Source organism: Denticeps clupeoides, chromosome 17, assembly GCF_900700375.1.
Source record: "Denticeps clupeoides chromosome 17, fDenClu1.1, whole genome shotgun sequence".
Taxonomy (NCBI): Eukaryota; Metazoa; Chordata; class Actinopteri; order Clupeiformes; family Denticipitidae; genus Denticeps; species Denticeps clupeoides.
The window spans coordinates 14217697-14237738 of NC_041723.1; the positions used below are offsets into that span (position 1 = coordinate 14217697).

A 20042-nucleotide genomic window follows, 5' to 3' on the forward strand; every position below is an offset into this window, starting at 1 on the left:
TTTAGTACATATTGAACCTGATTTTTGTAACCTGTAATAATATTTTGTACTTGTTATTGATTAGAATTAATGCATTAATTCTGTCAAGTAGTTTTAAACATGGGTTCAATTTATATAAATATTATTCAATTACTTTTGCTTTCCTCCCACCCTTGTTCAGTTTCATTCCCTAAATTCCTAAATTGTTTTGATATTTGTGAGCACACAATCATGCATGTCACAGTTTTAATACAGCCTGTAGAAAATTATTATCCCCGTTAATCTTAAGATTACTTATTGGGATCCATGAAAGCAAAGCATGATCACAACTCCAAGCCTGAGAAAGCACTGGCTGTCTCATTCTTTCTTTAAAAGGTCCAGGTCCAACAGCGATGACTCTGTTCATGGCAATTTTTGGCCTCTTGGTCCCTCTAAACCCCCACCTGATCCACTTTTAATCGGGGGTGAATAGCCTGTGAAAATGTCCTCTCAGATCACGCCCCACAATGTTCACTAATTACATGAAGAACATGGGAACTGACCCTGTGACCGGTTATCTGTGCTTAAATGGATTTTAAAAATTTTGTCCTGAATGAGGTCACATGCCCCCCATTCCTGGAAGGTTCCCAGCTTTATTCCCGACTTCCTCTGTCAGCTTGTGATGTCTGGAGAAAGCCTTGCCACATTTTCTCTTGCTTGACATCCCTGAAACTGATAACTGGTTTTGTTCAGCATGGCATCACACACCTGCTTGGACAAAACATATGACCTTTTGAACTCTCAACCTCTCTGCACTCCTCAGTTGAAGTTTCAAACTTTATTGTCGTCTCACCATATACAAGTGCACAGAGACGGGATTGTGAAGCTTCAGGGATTCACAGTGTGCAAAAAGACAAGCAATTGGAATAACACACAACACAAAATATGACTAGAACATTGTGCACCGACCCATAATACAGTGCCGGTCGAGACAAACCAGACAAGTAGCAGCAATATGATAATATATCAGTGTATGGATGTACTTAGAATATAGTCTATATGTTATATGATATACTTTGAGAATAATAATAGTAGTAGTACTGATACTCACACCAAGCTTCATTATTTTGATCTTCTTTGTCAACAGGGAAGGAGGGATGTGGAACCTTTTAGAAGCACTGGGGTTTACTACCTTTACATTTTCATTTGGTTTAATATCGCTCCATTTGGCTGTTGCAGTTTCTATATACAGTACAGAGTTAAAATAACATTAACAGACTTCATGCTTGGCATGAATTGGCCTATTTGTGCTGCCTGCAAGGGTATTTCTCCCCCTCTTTACTCCAAAACTGGTCCAAATGTATCAGCTGCTTGTCTCATGGTTATTTGCTCCCTTAAGAAAACTGTTGATGAGGTTTTTTTTTTTTATGAAATTACTCAGTTCCATCCAGAATTGTGAGGATCATTGGAAGATAAAGGAAGAATTGGAAATGTAAGTTTAATTGAATGCAATGCTCATTAGAATGGTTGTATAGATTATGAGTACAATGAAGACACATCTATATTTATATCTCCATTGGCATTCATATTGAGAATAAGGCAAACATGGTTTTAGGAGAATTTTAAATTGTAGTCTTCAGTTATGTTGGACTAATTAATTTGAATCTTTCAGTCTTCACTTTCAAACTTCATAACGGCCATCTCCAAGTAATATAATTTTTACTTTTAAAATTGTTTTGCAGCCAATGGCTTGTGTTCTGTCAAGTGTATATATTAATTTAACATAAAGCATGAAGAAGGTGTTTAATGGATTTTGGATTATATGTATTATTGTGTCCGGAAGGGCATCCGGGGTAAAATATTTTGCCCGGTCAGTTATGTGGCCGACCAGAGTCACACCTAACAGTAGAAGCCAGAGGAAGGAGACTGATAACACACTGTCCCAAGTAACACACACATGTTCATGTCCACATGTTTTACACACACACACACACACACACACACACACACACACACACACACACACACACACACACACACACACATATATAATTTAAACATTTAAATCTGTTCATAGTACACGCATATATTCATATAAGAGGATGCAAAGGCCTCATTTGATTGGTTTAGAGCGTGTGAGAGCAGTTCCCTCCCTCGCCGGCTCTCCTGCCGGATTCCAGGGTAAAACCGGGCGCCCGGCGGGCGGGTTCAGCTGCGCTCCGGGTTCGAGCTCATGGACGTGCTGTCGCTGGACGCGGACCCGGCGGGCCGTGGGTTGGGCACCGTGGGCGCGATGGCCATCTTGATGAAAACCGCGCTGGGAGCGGGGCTGCTGAACCTGCCGTGGGCGTTCGGGACGTCCGGGGGGATTCGGAACGCTTTAACTGTGGAAATGGTTCGTGAAAACGCACACCTTCTTTATATGTGTAGCAGTTAAACATCTTGTAAAATGTCTGGTCGAATATAATTTGTAATTTATGACAAAATATTTAGTCTAATATTTCTTGAGATTAAACCTTAAATTCCTTTTATATATATATACACATTGCATAGAAATATGTATACATCATTATTATAAGTCATTTCATTCATTACCCACTTCCTGTATAGGTTTCTCTTATTTGAAACTCCCCTTCCTCAGTCTTCCTCATCATCATGTCCGTCCCTTCTGCAGGTCTCAGTCGTGTTCCTCATCGGTGGGCTGGTCATGTTGGGCTACGCCTTCACTCTCAGTGGAAAGTCGACCTACCAGGCCGTGGTGCGAGATGTATGTGGACCACACATAGGGAAATTCTGCGAGATCTGCTATGTCTTGAACCTCTTCATGATCTCAATTTCCTTCTTGGTCGTCGTGGCTGATCAGCTGCAGAAACGTGAGTGGTGTTTTCATCTCAATGAGGTTGTGTCCAAATCATTTGAACTTTAATGTCATTCGGCCTCTGAAGTCACTTTTTAATCCTCTGGGCAACTCTTTTTCACTTGAACTCAAAAAAAGTTACAACAAAATAGTTTTACCCCAATCCCGCGACTGCTTTAGTCTGAAGTTGGTTCACATCAGAATTATGTATGCATTATATAACGTTCTTCCTGTTTTGACTGTTGAACCCTTCTAAAGTGAAATCGTTACTATTAAATTGGATTTAGTTGTATTGTGTTGTATTGCTATTTGCATTGGTAATGGTGTACATACACTATGTGTACAGTTGAATGAGGGTTATTTTCTCTCTCTGCCGTGTCAGTGTGCGCCTCCCTTTACATCCTAATTTACGGGTTACCGGAGTCAGAGATGCCGTACCACTGGTACACAGACCAGCGCTTCATCCTGTTCCTCGTCTGCCTTTTCATCATCTTCCCGCTGTCCTTCCCCAAAGATATTGAGTTTCTCAAGTACACAAGGTGATGCACAGGCAGGACATTTATTTTCTACCATTTCATTTTCATTTAATTGGACTGTTCGTTTTTAACTGTTTTATTTCACATGAATCACTTTTAGTGTTTTAGGCACTCTGGCAGCTTCATACTTGTTTGTGGCAGTCATTGTGAAATACTACATAATGGAAGACCGTAAAAGCTCCATAGCTCCTATTTACAGCAGTGGGTGAGTAGATCTTTGGAAGCAAATTATCATCATTTTTAAATCTAAATTTGATGGGCCACATTTCCCTGTGTTCCTTTCTAAGCAAATTGCTCAACTGGTATTTGCAGCAGCTTGCATATCCCATGTGTGATATTGCTTTGCCCAAATGAAGCATCATTCATTCATTTCTACAGGAATAAATTCCTCTAAAATGCTGATGGACTCATTTTGATGACTTTTGTTCTGCTCTTACACTGTAGTGTAGTGAAGGCTTTAATTTCAGTTTAAAGGCCTTTATTTACTGATTTTTTAATACTTATTTGTGTATGTAAATACATAAAATATGCATTTTTTTCTATCTCCAGAGTAAGCTCATGGGCCTCAGTGTTCAGTGTGTTTCCTACAATATGCTTTGCTTTTCAGGTGAGTGTATCACATGTTGGCTTAATAAATCATTGGCTACTGGCTATGGGTTTTTTTTTGGTCACTGGATTGTGCTCGTTCGAGAGTCCAGGGTCCCAACATGGGGACTGATTCCTCCAAAACAATCTCCATAAACCCTGCAGGATTATCTAAAGTATATTAAAACTGATGTATGGTTCAAATGAAAGCAGAGTTTATAATTTTGAACAAGGAAACAGACGATGAGAATTAAAATGTCTCTGTGTCTTGCACACAATCACAGCCAGTGTAATTAGAAATGTGTGGAAATATTGTTTGTTGGGCATCAGACGGATGTTGTTGGGCATATGACGGATCGGTTAATATATAATGTCCTGTTGATTGAATGTGGGGTACGATCATTCAGTCTCTGCTTCAACTGACATGCTCTATCGGGTTCAGGTCAGGGGACATTGATGGCCAGATCATATGAGGTACACCAACTTCCTGAAGTCGATCTTTGACAATTCTGGTAGACCACTGATGCATTGTCCAGGTCATATGGCCTTGTGCCCACTGCAAACGTTCACGGCGGTGTCTTGGTGTCAGTGGCGTCATCTGCAATGGGCATTCAAGCCAGTGCGATGGAGTCGGTTGCGAGTGGTTTGTCTGTGTGGCAGTTGCATAACGATGTCTGAGGTCCTTAGGTCCTGGTCATCATTGTGGACTGTCACTCGTGGGGCTCCACTCCTGGGTCTGCCATGAACTCTGCCAATAGTTCTGTGTCTTGATGCAAGTCTGCTGATGGCACATTGAGAAACACCAAGTTCACGTGCAACATCTGACTGTCTGCCACCGATCTGAAGGCACACCATGGCAAAGTGACACTGCTTGTCCATTAAGTGACATTGTGTGTTCATGGCTGGTTGAATGATGAACTTCAAATGACGTACTGACAATATAAGCTTTTTATACCCACAGAATGTTGAAATTGATGCCACATTGAGAAAGGTTGTCGCTTGGTATTGGCCCCAATATAAGGCACTTCTGCACACAATGAGACCATTACATGCAAAACACAAAATGAGGTGTGTCAATCACCCCAATATAATTGCCCCCCTATCCCAAAAATGTCTGAAGTGAAACAATCAGTTATGAAAAAATGTCTGAAGTGAAACAATCAGTTATGAAAAAATGTCTGAAGTGTAATGCATCAGTTATGAAAAAATACAAGCTATTCTCATAGCATTCTACTTTTACTAATGAACCTGAAGACTCAGATTATTAATAAAATGTGATCTTTGTTAGAGGTTAACCATGTTGCATGATTCACTCTTCCTTCCATCTGTGTTTCCACCCAGGTTTCTTCTGTTTTCACGCTCCAGTATGACCATTTCATAACACCATCTGTATGTTTTAGGTTCACGAGTCCACCATTGCCGTCTTTAGTAATATGGAGAACAAGAAGCTCTCCCACTTGGTTTTTATCTCAGTGGTCTCCATGTTCATCTGCCTGGTTTTCTACTCCATCACAGGTCAGCCTTGTCGCATGACACAATTTCTGTTTCATCCCATGTCTGTGTCTTTAACTACTAGGCGTACGTCAGGCTCACTTGTTCCCTGATCTAGGTACATATGGTTACCTCACATTTGGGAAAGACGTGGCTCCAGACATCTTGATGTCGTACGCAGGGGATGACAAGGTCATGATTGTAGCCCGTCTGCTCTTTGGCATTAGCATCATAAGTACCTTCCCCATCCTGGTCTTACTTGCAAGGTAGACTGAACCATGCACTGTGGTCTTTGCTAGTAATGATTGATTTCAAAATGAAGAATATTCATTATATATATATATTTTTTAATCAGGACTGTGATCGAACAGCATGAGTTACAGCACAGAGGCACGGAAATCACTAAGACCTACATGGCTGTGACTGTGGTCTGGAATGTTTTTGCCTATCTCATCGCCATTTTTGTTCCTGACATCAGCAAAGTGTTTAGTGCCACTGGGGGAATCAGTGCCTTCTTCATATTCATCTTCCCAGGTCAGACGGCTATGATGCACTCTTTTCTAATTATTAATTTTTAGCTAGAGCTCTTTAAAATGCAAAACAGCCTTCTCTAAACGAACACGTTCTGCAGGACTCTGTCTGATATTTTCGGTGCAGTCGGAACAGATGTCGCCCAAGCTGAGGTGAGCTGAGAGTTGATAACTGTCATTATAGCATTATTTAAAACACATCTTCACTATTTCCATTGCTCTGGATTTCAGAGTGCTCCTTACAGTGTGGGCCGTGATCACATTGTTGTGCGGCTCCTTCATCTTTGGTCAGGCCATGTCCATCAGCATCTTACAGCTCATCAAGAAGATCTGAACCAGCACCGAGTCTGTTTCTCCTGATCAATGTTTTACAGCCGTTTGTGCTGTTTGTGGCACCCGGAACAACACAGGACAACCGGGTTCTTCAGTAAAAGCCATATCTGATGCACTTCAGAAATGCATTCTGGGATTGCCTCCGGACTGGAAAAATCTTTTATATACCGTGTTCTGCTTTTCATTTGTGATGTTGAATTGCAACAAGAAAGCAGAAATAAAGAAAGAGCAATTATCATTTTGGGAATGTTGGTTTTATTAGTTCACTCTACATAATCTAGAATTTTAACAAAGTTCAGACAACTATAATGCTTGCATCCCTGCAATAAGTCTCTATGCTTGCTTCAAGAGAGAGAGAAAGCCATTTTTATTTAACATACATAGGTATAAGAATTAGTATTTCATTAAACAATGCCATAAAAGTGAATATTCTTTCATATTTTCCTTGTTTTCTGTTCATATTCATAAACGATCTATCTGAGTATCTGAGTATTATAAAAGAAAATAATAATAATGCACAAACCCCATTGAAAGTCGCAGAGCTAAATACTACAGCAAAGAAGTTACATTCATTAGAACATGCACTCACGTGAGGTGTGGGGGGAAGAAAGAAACGCCGGGTGGTTGGAGCAGCCGGGGATGGTGCAGAAAATGGCTAGCAAGCTTTTGCTGTGACTACAGAAACTAAACAGGGAACTACGTTCCTTTTCAATTGAACAAAACCAGTCCCAGATGAGAATTATGGGTTCTGTTCATTATGCTAAAAATCATAATGTATTTCGATCATCGATGATATGGTTGCCAAGATTATTTACTAAAGAAAAGTGACTACTGGGGATAAATGCTACATAAAAAAAAATCTAATATCAATAATATTCCATTTAAAACTTAAAACGTATAAGAAATACTCTCATAGAACTTCACAAAACATTCACTTAATTTATATTAAATAGTTCATATACTTTTGTTCATATTCATTGCACTCTTTTCAGACAGTTGATTTGTGGGTTTCTGGATGATTGCTGACTGTGGGTCTCTGTATCATTTGTCTAGTGTTTGACTACTCATCTTTTTGTCCTACCAGTTTGGCACAATTGTAGCGATCCCAGTAGATTTTAAGAGAAATGCATGTTTGAATGTTCCTTTAATCCAGTACATCAGTGACTGACATTTTAAAGCAGACAGCTGCTGGCAAGTCACAAACATGTCCACTAACCGCACCGTCAAAAAGAAAAATGTGCTGAAATAAAGTCTACATAAGTGTATTTGCAGGGTTTGTTTGTACATGGAAAAAAATCACAGCCTAGAGAGTCTCACACACAGTCGAACAGTTCAGTGCAGCACTGACAACAGTCAAACCCTTGCAGTGGAAAGGGTCATGATTTCTGCAATTAACACCTTGTGTTCTGCCTCCATATAAAACAGACACTGTGTAAACAGGTTACAAAAAAAAAAAAGAGAGAGAGAGAGCTTGAGCCGGAGTGGGTGTGGGGGAAAGAGAGCGAGAGAAAGCACAGGTGGAGGAGAGGAGGGAGAGTGGGATGAAAGGGCTGGGAAGGGGGTTGGGTGGTGAAGTGGGGCGTAAGGCGGAGCGGCTCCACCTGCAGAGAGGCACGTCACTCTCTGTTCAGACTGCACCAGGCGGCTGCAGGAGAAAGAGTCAGGAAATTAAAACTTTTTTACTCCATCTGATCTCATTTACTCCCAATGTTTAGTTAATAAATAATAATTACTATATATGCATACAAATATTCCAGTCAGCATAAGACTCAAATACATGTACTATTATTATTATTTATCAAACCAAAAAATGTTCATAGGGATCATGTTGTGAACTTGGAATCATATATGGTGGTGCATAGTGGTCAGAAGTGGCAGAAGTGGTGCTACAAAATGAAATTCGAAATGAATCAAAATGAATCATTTGTTTAATGGAGTCAGGTATAAAAAGATGTATGAGGATAAGGTTTGCTGCAGAGATATTTAATGACATTAACATGCTACGTGGCTGTATTCTCCTCTTGTTGTTCCGAAATGCGATGTTCATTAGATACGTGCAGATAAAGATACACCCTACACCCTCCAGCCTTCTACTTAAAACAATATAAATTCACAACTGGGATATTTCTTACACATTACACCTTTCTTTAGATGAACAAATATTTACCGCAGTAAATCTTGGCCAACGAGTAAATAACAACCAATACAGCTGCATGCTATTTATATACACACAGCCCAGCTGGGACTCACCTGGCACAGCCACTGTAGACACAGTCTCAGGCTGGCACAGAGTGTCCACTTTCACATGCTGGAAGGTTTTGCAGTATGCACTCTGGAGGTGCCTGAGCGGAGAGAGGAAAGGCAGAATGGAGAAATGTGCAGTAATATCAGCAATCAATATTCACTGAAGCAAAGACACATTTTCTGTACTGTTCAACCATACACTAAATACAACTGTATATCATGACGTTTTCCAAAGTTTCCCTGGAATTTGTGACAATAAAAACCAAAGACATTTGACAAAATTGCTGTTGTTGCTAAGCAACATCATTCAGTCAGCAGTAAGGTTGGTAGAAGACACTTGTCATGATATATAGTGATCAGTAAAAGCAATACTACTACTACTAATAATAATAATAATGAGGAATTGCTTTAAAAGAGATTAAGCACATCTCCTGACACACATCAGCAATGTTAGAAATTTGTTTATGAATATGGTAATCTGTACAAAACGTGTTATTAAATATGGACCTCAACCACGGTGCTAATCAGTAAAGCGGAGGGCCACAGTAGTGTTCACAGTACAGTACATGGGATTATTTTGAAGTACTTGATGTGTATGCGCTCATACTGCACTGCCCCACCCCCACTACTACCTGAAATATTAACAGACCGCTTGCCACATATAAGCGCACCACTGCAGGCCCAGCACAGAACATCAATAAGTCATATAAGCTCAGTCGGCGCGGCCTGGTCTGAATTCAACGTCAGGAGGCTGCCGCCCGCAGATGGTAACGCACAAACAAACACATTCAGATAATCTTCATAATGTGTTACCATGACCCCAGAAACAATCATGTGAGCACCTTTGAAAGGGTTTGCTTTAAAAATATGTTAAAAAGTGGTAGTATTTCATTTTTCATTCAGTAAGATTCCTGCATATGTATGTCAATGTTGTGTGTTTATGACATTCCATTAGTCTTCACTAATGAACACAATCCATGTGTAGCTGCACTGAATTCAAATGTAAAACGTTGTAGTAATTAGAATGCCGTTTACTGAATACACGCCATAAAACAGTGACTATGTGCTTGGAAATTTTGGAGAGTCAATTATGGCGTAATTCCGCAGCCTTTGGGCACTTACCTCTTCCATTCCTCTTCACCATCCCAGAACTCGTACACCACAAAGGACAGCCCGTCTGGCAGCCGCACTGCAGTCACGCTGTCAAGACAAACAAGAGGCAGATCAGTCACCAGCTGCATATAAAACAGATAACCATGACAGTTGTGGGATGATGGGATATATTATACCATATATATATATAACATATATATATACACACACACACACACACACACACACACACACACACACACACACACACACATATATATATATATATATATAAAAATATATCTTCCACTGGATGGCAGCAGCCGTTCAGCACTGGTGGTGGGATTCACCCAGCGATGGGAGTGAACTTTATCGCCGCCTGTATTCAGGTGCAGCCCCCACCACCCCTGCAGAGCTCCACCAAACTTGCCCTCCCGGGAGATTCTACTACAGACACCAGCAGGGAACTGTAGCTGTAAAACTGCAAGAATGCCAAACTTGCCAAAAGATGAATGCCAAAGATGAAATACAATGAACACGTGAGCAGGTGTTGGCAGATATCTCTCCTCCGGTGCGCTTATGGAAATATAGTTTTATTGTTGTGTTCATAAAAAATATCAGAATGAGGGTGAACGCCGTGACAGACTGAGTAAAGTTTTTGTCATTTCAGCAGTAGTGGGATGCAGAACCTGACGCTCTCTGTGATCTATAATTTAGAAGTCCGAAGCGCACCGCGATGGTGGAACAAAACGCCGCTGAATGCAGCAGGTCATCCCTGAGGTCCCTGAGCACCAGTGAGCCTTTCTCAGATTGTCTACAAAGAGCTCCCTGGCGTGCCTAGCAGAACAGTTTTACTCTAACGGGGTGTAGTAGGGTGTAGTAGGGTGTAGCAGAACAACATAATTCACAGGATATCCAGATTCGAAGGCCAATGAAAACACAAACTGCGAACGTCTTACATAACGCTGTGTCCATAATGCACTATTCTTCCATGGCTTCCCGCCTCAAGCTTCCCATTTACATCTTTAAAGAAGCATCACCAGCACAACAGGGGTTTTGGACGTAGGCCTTCAACCATCACCTTAGTTTAGGACAACGTTCCAAACATTTTAAGTGTATTTAACTGGTGACATCAGTCATTTACATTTACAGCATTTATCAGACGCCCTTATCCAGAGCGACTTACAATCAGTAGTTACAGGGACAGTCCCCCCGGAGCAACTTAGGGTTAAGTGTCTTGCTCAGGGACACAATGGTAGTAAGTGGGATTTGAACCTGGGTGAGTGTGTTTCCCACTAGGCTACTACCACCCTTATAACATTATGACCACTGACAGGCCAAGTGAATAACACTAATTGTCTCAGTAAAAAGGGACCCTGCTAATGGGTTGGACTTATTAGTCAGTGAACATTTTGTCCTTCGCATACGAAGGTGTCACAGCACACAGTCACCCGTGTCCACAAACACGGGTGACTGGTCTGATGACTATACATCCCTTACCTTGGTACCAGGATGCACTATGGAGAGAAGGCCAGCCAGCAGAGGCAGTGTAGCGCTTTGAGAAATGTCCTACTGGGAAATCACCTGCATTTATATGTATGTTACTTTGAAATGAACCACCAAACTAACATGGTCGCAGACCACGTAGCCCCCTTTATGGAAACGGTATTCCCTGAAGTCTGTGCCCTCTTTCAGCAGGGGATGTTATGGCTGATCGGGGTGCGCCAGTGGCCATCGATTCTATTGCCATTGATTTCTCTAGGATTCTGGTCTTATTAGCTCAAAAATACCGGACCAGGATGTCAGCAACATGGCTGCTGAATGACCAGCCTTGCCTGTAAGGACCTTGTTTGCAGCAACTCAGCCGAGACTCTCATTGTCAGACGCCGATTAATTCTCCTATGATTGGCCAACAGGCACTGCACTCCTCAGCTGCCAAAGGTCAATTTAATATTCATTTTCGCCCCGTTCTATGGACTGATATTTATTCAAAGGTGTTCTACCATTGTGTCCCTGAGCAAGACACTTAACCCTGAGTGTCTCCAGTGGGACTGTCCCTGTAAATACTGGTTGTAAGTCGCTCAGGATGTAAATGATGCCTAGGCAGTCCTGGGCCAGCCAGGTGCAGCCTAACACATGCATGCAAGGGTTCTAATCCCCCTCAGCTTCTGCTCGTTCTATGTGGGTGATCAGAGCCTTTTATATGTTCGTTTTCTCCCACACCCCAGTGTCCTGCATTTGTTTGTGTTAATGTTTTTCACAAGTGCTATGGCAGGTTTCTGTTTGGTTTATTTTGGCCATTTTTTGCTTTTCATTTCTTAAAATCCTCACATTTCTACATGTCAGGCATGTGCTGTGGCATGAGACATTACAGGGAGTGCAGAATTGTTAGGCAAGTTGTATTTTTGAGGAATAATTTTATTATTAAACAACAACCATGTTCTCAATGAACCCAAAAAACTCATTAATATCAAATCTGAATGTTTTTGGAAGTAGTTTTTAGTTTGTTTTTATTTTTAGCTATTTTAGGGGAATATCTGTGTGTGCAGGTGACTATTACATAATTATTAGGCAACTTAACAAAAAACAAATATATACCCATTTCAATTATTTATTTTTACCAGTGAAACCAATATAACATCTCCACATTCACAAATATACATTTCTGACATTCAAAAACAAAAACAAATCAGCGACCAATATAGCCACCTTTCTTTGCAAGGACACTCAAAAGCCTGCCATCCATGGATTCTGTCAGTGTTTTGATCTGTTCACCATCAACATTGCGTGCAGCAGCAACCACAGCCTCCCAGACACTGTTCAGAAGAGGTGTACTGTTTTCCCTCCTTGTAAATCACACATTTGATAATGTGAGATTTCTTGCCAGCCACGCTGTGGAGTACTTGGACGCGTGTGATGGAGCATTGTCCTGCATGTTTTTCTTGAAGGATGCAGACTTCTTCCTGTACCACTGCTTGAAGAAGGTGTCTTCCAGAAACTGGCAGTAGGACTGGGAGTTGAGCTTGACTCCATCCTCAACCCGAAAAGGCCCCACAAGCTCATCTTTGATGATACCAGCCCAAACCAGTACTCCACCTCCAACTTACTGGCGTCTGAGTCGGACTGGAGCTCTCTGCCCTTTACCAATCCAGCCATGGGCCCATCCATCTGGCTCATCAAGACTCACTCTCATTTCATCAGTCCATAAAACCTTAGAAAAATCAGTCTTGAGATATTTCTTGGCCCAGTCTTGACGTTTCAGCTTGTGTGTCTTGTTCAGTGGTGGTCGTCTTTCAGCCTTTCTTACCTTGGCCATGTCTCTGAGTATTGCACACCTTGTGCTTTTGGGCACTCCAGTGATGTTGCAGCTCTGAAATATGGCCAAACTGGTGGCAAGTGGCATCTTGGCAGCTGCACACTTGACTTTTCTCAGTTCATGGGCAGTTATTTTGCGCCTTGGTTTTTCCACACACTTCTTGTGACCCTGTTGACTATTTTGAATGAAATGCTTGATTGGTCGATGATCACGCTTCAGAAGCTTTGCACTTTTAAGAGTGCTGCATCCCTCTGCAAGATATCTCACTATTTTTGACTTTTCTGAGCCTGTCAAGTCCTTCTTTTGACCCATTTTGCCAAAGGAAAGGAAGTTGCCTAATAATTATGCACACCTGATATAGGGTGTTGATGTCATTAGACCACACCCCTTCTCATTACAGAGATGCACATCACCTAATATGCTTAATTGGTAGTAGGCTTTCGAGCCTATACAGCTTGGAGTAAGACAACATGCATGAAGAAGATGATGTGGACAAAATGCTAATTTGCCTAATAATTCTGCACTCCCTGTAATGCACTGACAGACACTTTTTGCACTTCTGCAGTCATCAGGACTTGAGGGATCAGAGGAGGTTTGTACCTTCACCCCCTCGATACCAACACCATGGAGGAGGATCTAACAATTACATGGGGAGTAATTGTGGGGATCCAATAAAACAAAAATGGAACTGCCACAGGGAGTAAACTTGGCACGTGGGAGCGTGTACTCACTGGAAGCAGTCTCTCTGGGCCGAAACGTTCTTCAGGTACTGCTTCAGAGCCTCACAGAACTCCCCCAGCTGCTTCTGGGAAACGGTCATCTCCTGGCGAATCAGGTGAAGAGACTGTAGACAGAACAGAGGAGAGGGGCAGAGCCACCGGATCAGCCGGTGGAATTTCGTTCTCTTCCTGTAGTGAAACACGGTGTGGGCCGTGGTGCGCCGGCGCCCGTGAAACACTCTGCTCTTGAGCTGCAGGCTAATTGGAGCCATCTCAGATGGACGAGGTCAACATCTCTTTATAATCACACCTCCCTCAGTTTGCTCTAAAAATGGTCTATGGCTGAAGCAATTTCAGGGTTAAAGAGTGATTCCCACGAGCTGAAATGACTGCAGAAATTCACTCTCATGTTCCTCTATAAAAAAAGACAACTGATTAAAAATAGTTCTTTATTGGCTTCAACAGTCCACTTGACGTGTATCTCTTTCTCATAATTACTCCTATTCATATGGAGTGTCACATGTTGAAGCACAACTCACTTTTAAATAGACGCGTGCTCCATCTGGACTTGGCTCCATCTGGAAGTCTCCATTAGAAATAAAGGGGTTCCTGTTTTTTTTTTTTTTCTGAACAATTACTAGATAATGGCAAGCGGACATTTTATAACACTTGAAATGAGAAATTCGCCTCTGGTTTATTTGGAGGTTTAGTTTTTTTATAAACTGCAGCTTCCAGGGCTCCACAAGAACTTTGAATAAATGGCTGGTAATAAACCCCGGACTCAATCAACTGCACTGCATCACCCAACGCAGCCAAAATGTAATCAGAAACGCCCCAAATTCATTTCACCCCAAACGTAATCAGACGCCTCACAGCTTCCCATTCACATACACCACCAGGGGAATTCAATTAGGAGCAGGACGCATGAGGGTATTTTCATCCAATATTCCTCACTACCCTGCATTTGGAGGAGTCCCAGACATGTTAAATTTGATCTGATTACATCCCATACATCTCATTCATTTGTCACTTAGCGTGATTTAATACAGACACCACGCATGCTCCCAAATTATAAAGGAACCCTGTTCCTGAAATAAAAATCTGAGAATGTGTCGCTTTAAATCTAGTTTTCTCATGTTTGTCTGAATGGTAATAATAATATAAATTGGATGCAATGTAACAAAATTCAATCCTCCCTTCCATGGAACATTTTTTCATTTCCATGTCTGCTCTACTGCTCTAAAAAAACAGATCACTGTTTAGCTTGATACATTTTTAATTCCCAAGCACAAGCATTAATGGTTTCTGATTGTAATGCTTCACTTCATTTAATTTATAGAAAGAGGCAATGTGTGTTTGGTGTGCGTGTGTGTTTGTGAAAGATGTAGGGGCTCTTTCTGACACAGTAGGAGACCAGTGAATGTTCCAGTTAGGAGACCCCTGCAGTTGCATAACACACCTTCTAAATAATGCATTAAGAAGGACTCTCTCTTTCTCTCTCTCTCTCTCTCTCTCTCTCTCTCTCACACACACACACACACACACACACACACACATACATTTTGAAGGACATACTGTAATAACAAAGAAACACACATATTGTAAATGTGTATTAAGATCCAAACCTATTTCTAAAGATACCAATTGGCCCATTGACTCTTTAACTTTACTGAATTAGATCTTCTAGAGGGTAAAATATCACCACTTTTACATCTCCATGAGGACATCTGGTCCATACTAAAGATAAATAAAAAAACACAAAACAGAATAACAAATCCACATGATTTTATGTTCACTTATCTGCATTGATGTGTTAAAGAGTGAGGGGGTGGGGGGGGGGGGGGGGGGGGGTGGGGGGGTGTGAAGAAAAAAAAACCTTTAAAATTCATAGTTACCATGGAAACGGGAATACCCCCCAACTGCACACTCCGAGGTTTCTTCAGGACCAATCTTACTCCATGAAACAGAAACTGAATGTTTATAGTTTATTTTCTGCACAGCTATCATAAGAATGGAAAGGACATCTCCTGCTGCCTGTATCTGTTCTTTAATAAGATCAGGCTTGTTCATATTCTACTATGCAACTTTTCTCCTCACCCCCCTCACTCAGGTCTGCAATATTTTTTGTGCTTGGATGGGAGCTGATGATCCCACATGATGCCGTCTGAACCTGTGAAACCCCACATGCAGAATACTGACAGCCTGCACGCTGAACCGCTCACTCCTGGAGCAGCCTGCCTGGGTAAAAATGCATGAGCGTGCACCTCCTGCAGCCCAGGAGAGAGGATGAGTGGGATCTCCATGCTTATTGCAGCCCTGTCCCCCGAGTGGAGTGTTTTCGAATAAAATAGATCTGCGGGCTGATACCAGTTATTTACTGGTATCAACGCACAAACAATTCTCATTCACGTAGCCTCCATAAAAAAAACTACTAATGCATCACAAAAGAATTAATATATAGTCCCAGATATTGGAGTACAAAGGTCATAATTTGATTTAGAAAGGTTAATCTTCCTATAAACCACAACTCATTACATTTTAAAAGTAATGCTTTATGTTGATGTTAACTATGGACAATATAACAATGAGAGTTACATCATGGTTAACACCCTTTTTCAGCTTTTATGAAATGCATTTGATGGTAACACCAATTTCCCATCAATCATTTAATGTATTAATAATACAAATCTAATCTCCCACAGAGAAACACTGTTCATTAACATGTTCCAGTTGCCTAGCAACACATCAGCAAATGCAACATAAAGACATTGCTCAGTGCATATATGTAAAATTGTACTGTCTCTGTGAAGCAATCAATTTTAGCACCGGAATGAACTGTTTTATAAAGCCCACCCAGCTTCACTCACCATAAACAGAGACAGAAAAACAGTTCCATTTCCGCCATTCTATACATACTCTTATTGTACACAGTTGAACACAGTGACACAGTTGTCTACAAAAAGAACAGTTTACATCCCAAATGTAAATGTAAATGGGGGCGCATTGCAATTTACAACTAAAACCTGCAATTAAATGCAGGGAGGAATAGTTCAGTTCTAAAGCTACTAATCAGAACGTGGCTCACTGTGACCTGTTCAGTGGATGCGCCAGGAAATGACAAATGTTGAAGATGATTCTTCCCACATAGGGGTGAAAAAAGAAAATGTCCTTTCCCTGCTGTTGTGCAGAATTATGGGGAAAGTGTATTGGCAGACTGCAGTCACTAGGAAAATCTGCCGATAGAAGAAGGGAATGGAGTTCCTCTTTAATAGGGCAGATGCATGTGAGTTATATATAAATGCACAGCTGCAGAACGGCTGTTGTTTCCTTTTTATCAGCATAAACAGAGCTATTAGTTTCTGCAAATTGAAATAGACATTAAATAACTCAGTTCTGCATTTAAAGAGATTTTGGAATAATTCTTTTCACATTGTTCTTTTCAAATGCATGGTGTACTATTCCGGGTGGAGGAGGAGGAATGACTTCTTGCAACAGTCGGGAATACATCACATAACATCAATGAATGGAAATCCAATTATAATATTCAAACCATTTCCAAATGATCACTTTTTTTTTTTTTTTCTTTTTTTGTGATCATGTCGAACGGCAAAGAATTGTAAACCAGACCTCCAATAAGCAAATCTCAGTAAAAGTAGGTGTAACGTGGAGTAACATTTCATCTTCAGATTCAGTCTAGTGTTCCAGACGCGGCCAACTCTGCTGTTGTCAGCATCTGATCCCGGCAGCTGAATTTTTTACAAGAAAGGGCATGCAACGCACACGGCATCTTGCACACCTAGGTGACAGTGGGCCATCGAATTTAGACTTTAATCCCATTACAGAGGGGACCAAGTGATACCTGTGAAATTTGACAGGGATTAACAGTAAAGAAGGGGAATGATTCAATTTGCTCTGGTCCCCCAGGCATCAATAAGTCAGGCACAAAACTAAGACAGGACACCAGCGACTGTGCCAAGAAAGCTCCCTGGGATTTGTGTGCCGGTGGAGCGCGGCAAAAGGGTAAACAAGGTAGAAAAAAGCGGATCTGACGTTCCGATGGATACACGGAGGCCCATTTATTTTTCATCAAACCTGACCTGCTTTTTCTACCCGGCTGCACCGTCTCCCCTCCTCTCCCAGATATGGAGATGAGGTTTAATGCGAGTTAAAAAGAGCAACAGCTATGACAGCATTCTGTACTCTTACAGCCGTCGGACCGGGCGCCCGATAACACTATAGGGAGGGAGGACATTCGTCCTGGGTTTAAATGAGGCCTGACACGTTAACGTCTCTCTAATCGGGGGTGCTGTATTGCAGCCACAGGGCAGCCCTGGAAACTTTATCTGATGGTCTGGCCAGTTTCTCCGGCTGTGATGACTATCTACATACATCATTTTATCTCTTCTCGACAGCATCTGGGGGAACAGTGGCGGCAGCACTTGGGAGTTCGAGACAACTGTGGGATCTGCACCAGACTGAACGGAGAATGTAATCATGCCTCATGCATTAAGGAAAGCAGCGGTGCTCGCTCGGGCTTTAAACTACCGGGGCGGAAGTGAAAATGGAAGAACACGTGGCAAGACTTTGGGCATGCTGGGAGTTTTAACACATGAAAGTCAGACTCACGGAAACTGAACTACTTACTGCGCTGGTTGTGCCATCAGTATCTGTAAGCCGCTGATGCAGGTCAAACCAAACTGTCTGCAACAGAAAACCACAAGAGAAGAGCCTCGTGTGAATTGGCGTCTCCCCCCCTCCATCTCCTTCCCACACCTCCACCCCTTAAGGCAGCCGAGCGCTGGTGCAAAGTGAGTGTGACCTCCCGGTGGGATGGCGGAAAGCCCCAACCTTTCGGAACCCTAATGCGGTTTATCGAATTATTAATCACAAGATTCCGCCAGAGTGAGTATCCTGCCCGACGTCGGTCCAGGAGAGCCACAAGGACAAGCTTTTCTGTGAAGAATGTCAGAAGGCCTGTGATCCATGTGTCTATGTAAAGCGTGCCCTTTAAAGCGCTAATGTCTATGAAATGAGCCTGTGGCACAGAACGGCTGAATCCTGTAAGCAGACTTCTGCTCTGTAGTCACTCCGTGCTGGAAAGGTATGTTCACGTCCAAAATATTTCCAACCAGCCTGAATCGAATCATTAGGAAATCATAAGAATGTTCTTTACCAGAGAAAGCATAATAAACTCATATGTGGTGTATGGCAAGAAATCATGTACAAAATATGATGTAAATATACTGCATATGGGGCTTATAGGATTTGCAATGATCTTGTGCTAGAGTTAAAAGAACAAATTGCACATAAGAGAAAAAAGATCTTATGAAAGTGCCTGGCTGAAGGGCCAGCTTATGCCATGCAGGTCACTGCCGTGTTTGGCTGAGACCTGAGCATGGGGCTGACTGATCACATTCCAAAGACTGCGTCTCATATGGGATTGCAAAACCCCTTCACTTTCAGGGCAAATAAATGGTCAGGAATTCTTTAGCAGGGTCTTGATTTAGTGCACTGGTCACAATGTGTCCATTATAAGTGGTATTAAAGCCTATTAAATATTCACAGCTGCTGGATGTTTAAATGCAAGGTGGTTGTTACTCTTAATATCCCCAGTGTAGTACACTAAAAATCCAAATTGGCTGCAGCATATGCAGCATCGACGGTCGAGGACGGTCAATAATAAACTATATTCATATTAGGAATAAAACTGTCTCCTCTGTAAACTAGGTAATTATAATCTCAGCACACCACTAGAGGGAGTTTGAGAAGAGCGTATCGTGCAAAAGAATCTAGTAAAACAACTTTAACTTGAACAATCCCCCTCACACTTACAAGATAAAACTTAAATGGTATTAACCACATGGCTATCAATCTGACCGATGTTACCTTGCACTGAACTTATACATATATATACACACTGGTAACAAGTATTGCTGCATAAAATTAAAGTGCAGTGTAACGTATTAGCAACTAATTTAGCAACAAAATAAATAAAGAAGTTTTGATCTTGTGTCTTTTTACTGGAATTAGGATGATAACCTGCCAGCAGTGTCTGTATTTAAAACAGGCCAAACCCCATCATTCTAGACTTTTTATATACATTTAAGCAACTGTTCATATATAACAGGAATATTGAATTATAAATATTGAATAATAAACAATACACATAAGGAATAATACCTGAATGAAAGATGGTAAAATTTGCCCCAGAAAATGAGCGATTTTTCCTGCAACGAGTGGCTGGGTGCATAATGACGTGCAATGACCGTACAGAGTTGTGCAGATGTCTCTAGCACCGATTCTTGGGCTGCAGGAGCATCCATCACACTGCAGCTACGCCGGCTCCGCAGGAGGAGGGGAACGATATGTGCTCCAGTCGCC

At 41.6% G+C, this 20042-nt stretch overlaps 2 protein-coding genes across 3 annotated transcripts in view; one reads left to right on the forward strand and one right to left on the reverse strand.

The window, feature by feature from the left end:
* The first annotated feature begins 2141 nt into the window (after window positions 1-2141).
* Window positions 2142-6528, forward strand: slc38a8a (solute carrier family 38 member 8a). The gene is made up of 10 exons (XM_028958853.1): window positions 2142-2353; window positions 2633-2831; window positions 3198-3354; window positions 3452-3556; window positions 3901-3958; window positions 5337-5451; window positions 5546-5693; window positions 5783-5961; window positions 6059-6110; window positions 6189-6528. Exons 1-10 carry the CDS (start codon window positions 2192-2194, stop codon window positions 6289-6291), a joined length of 1278 nt encoding a protein of 425 aa, XP_028814686.1. The 5' UTR covers window positions 2142-2191; the 3' UTR covers window positions 6292-6528.
* Window positions 6529-6565: 37 nt separating this feature from the next.
* necab2 (N-terminal EF-hand calcium binding protein 2) overlaps window positions 6566-20042 on the reverse strand; it is a 59065-nt gene continuing 45588 nt past the window's right edge. The window contains exons 9-13 of one of the 2 annotated variants that reach the window (XM_028958854.1): window positions 18306-18362; window positions 13674-13786; window positions 9657-9734; window positions 8541-8632; window positions 6567-7935 (exon numbers count right to left, since the gene is read on the reverse strand). In XM_028958854.1, the coding sequence (XP_028814687.1) occupies window positions 7907-7935; window positions 8541-8632; window positions 9657-9734; window positions 13674-13786; window positions 18306-18362 (369 nt within the window). In that variant the 3' untranslated portion in view covers window positions 6567-7906. Of the gene's footprint in view, window positions 7936-8540; window positions 8633-9656; window positions 9735-13673; window positions 13787-18305; window positions 18363-20042 lie in introns of both variants that reach the window. The other variant, XM_028958855.1, reaches the window with a different exon arrangement.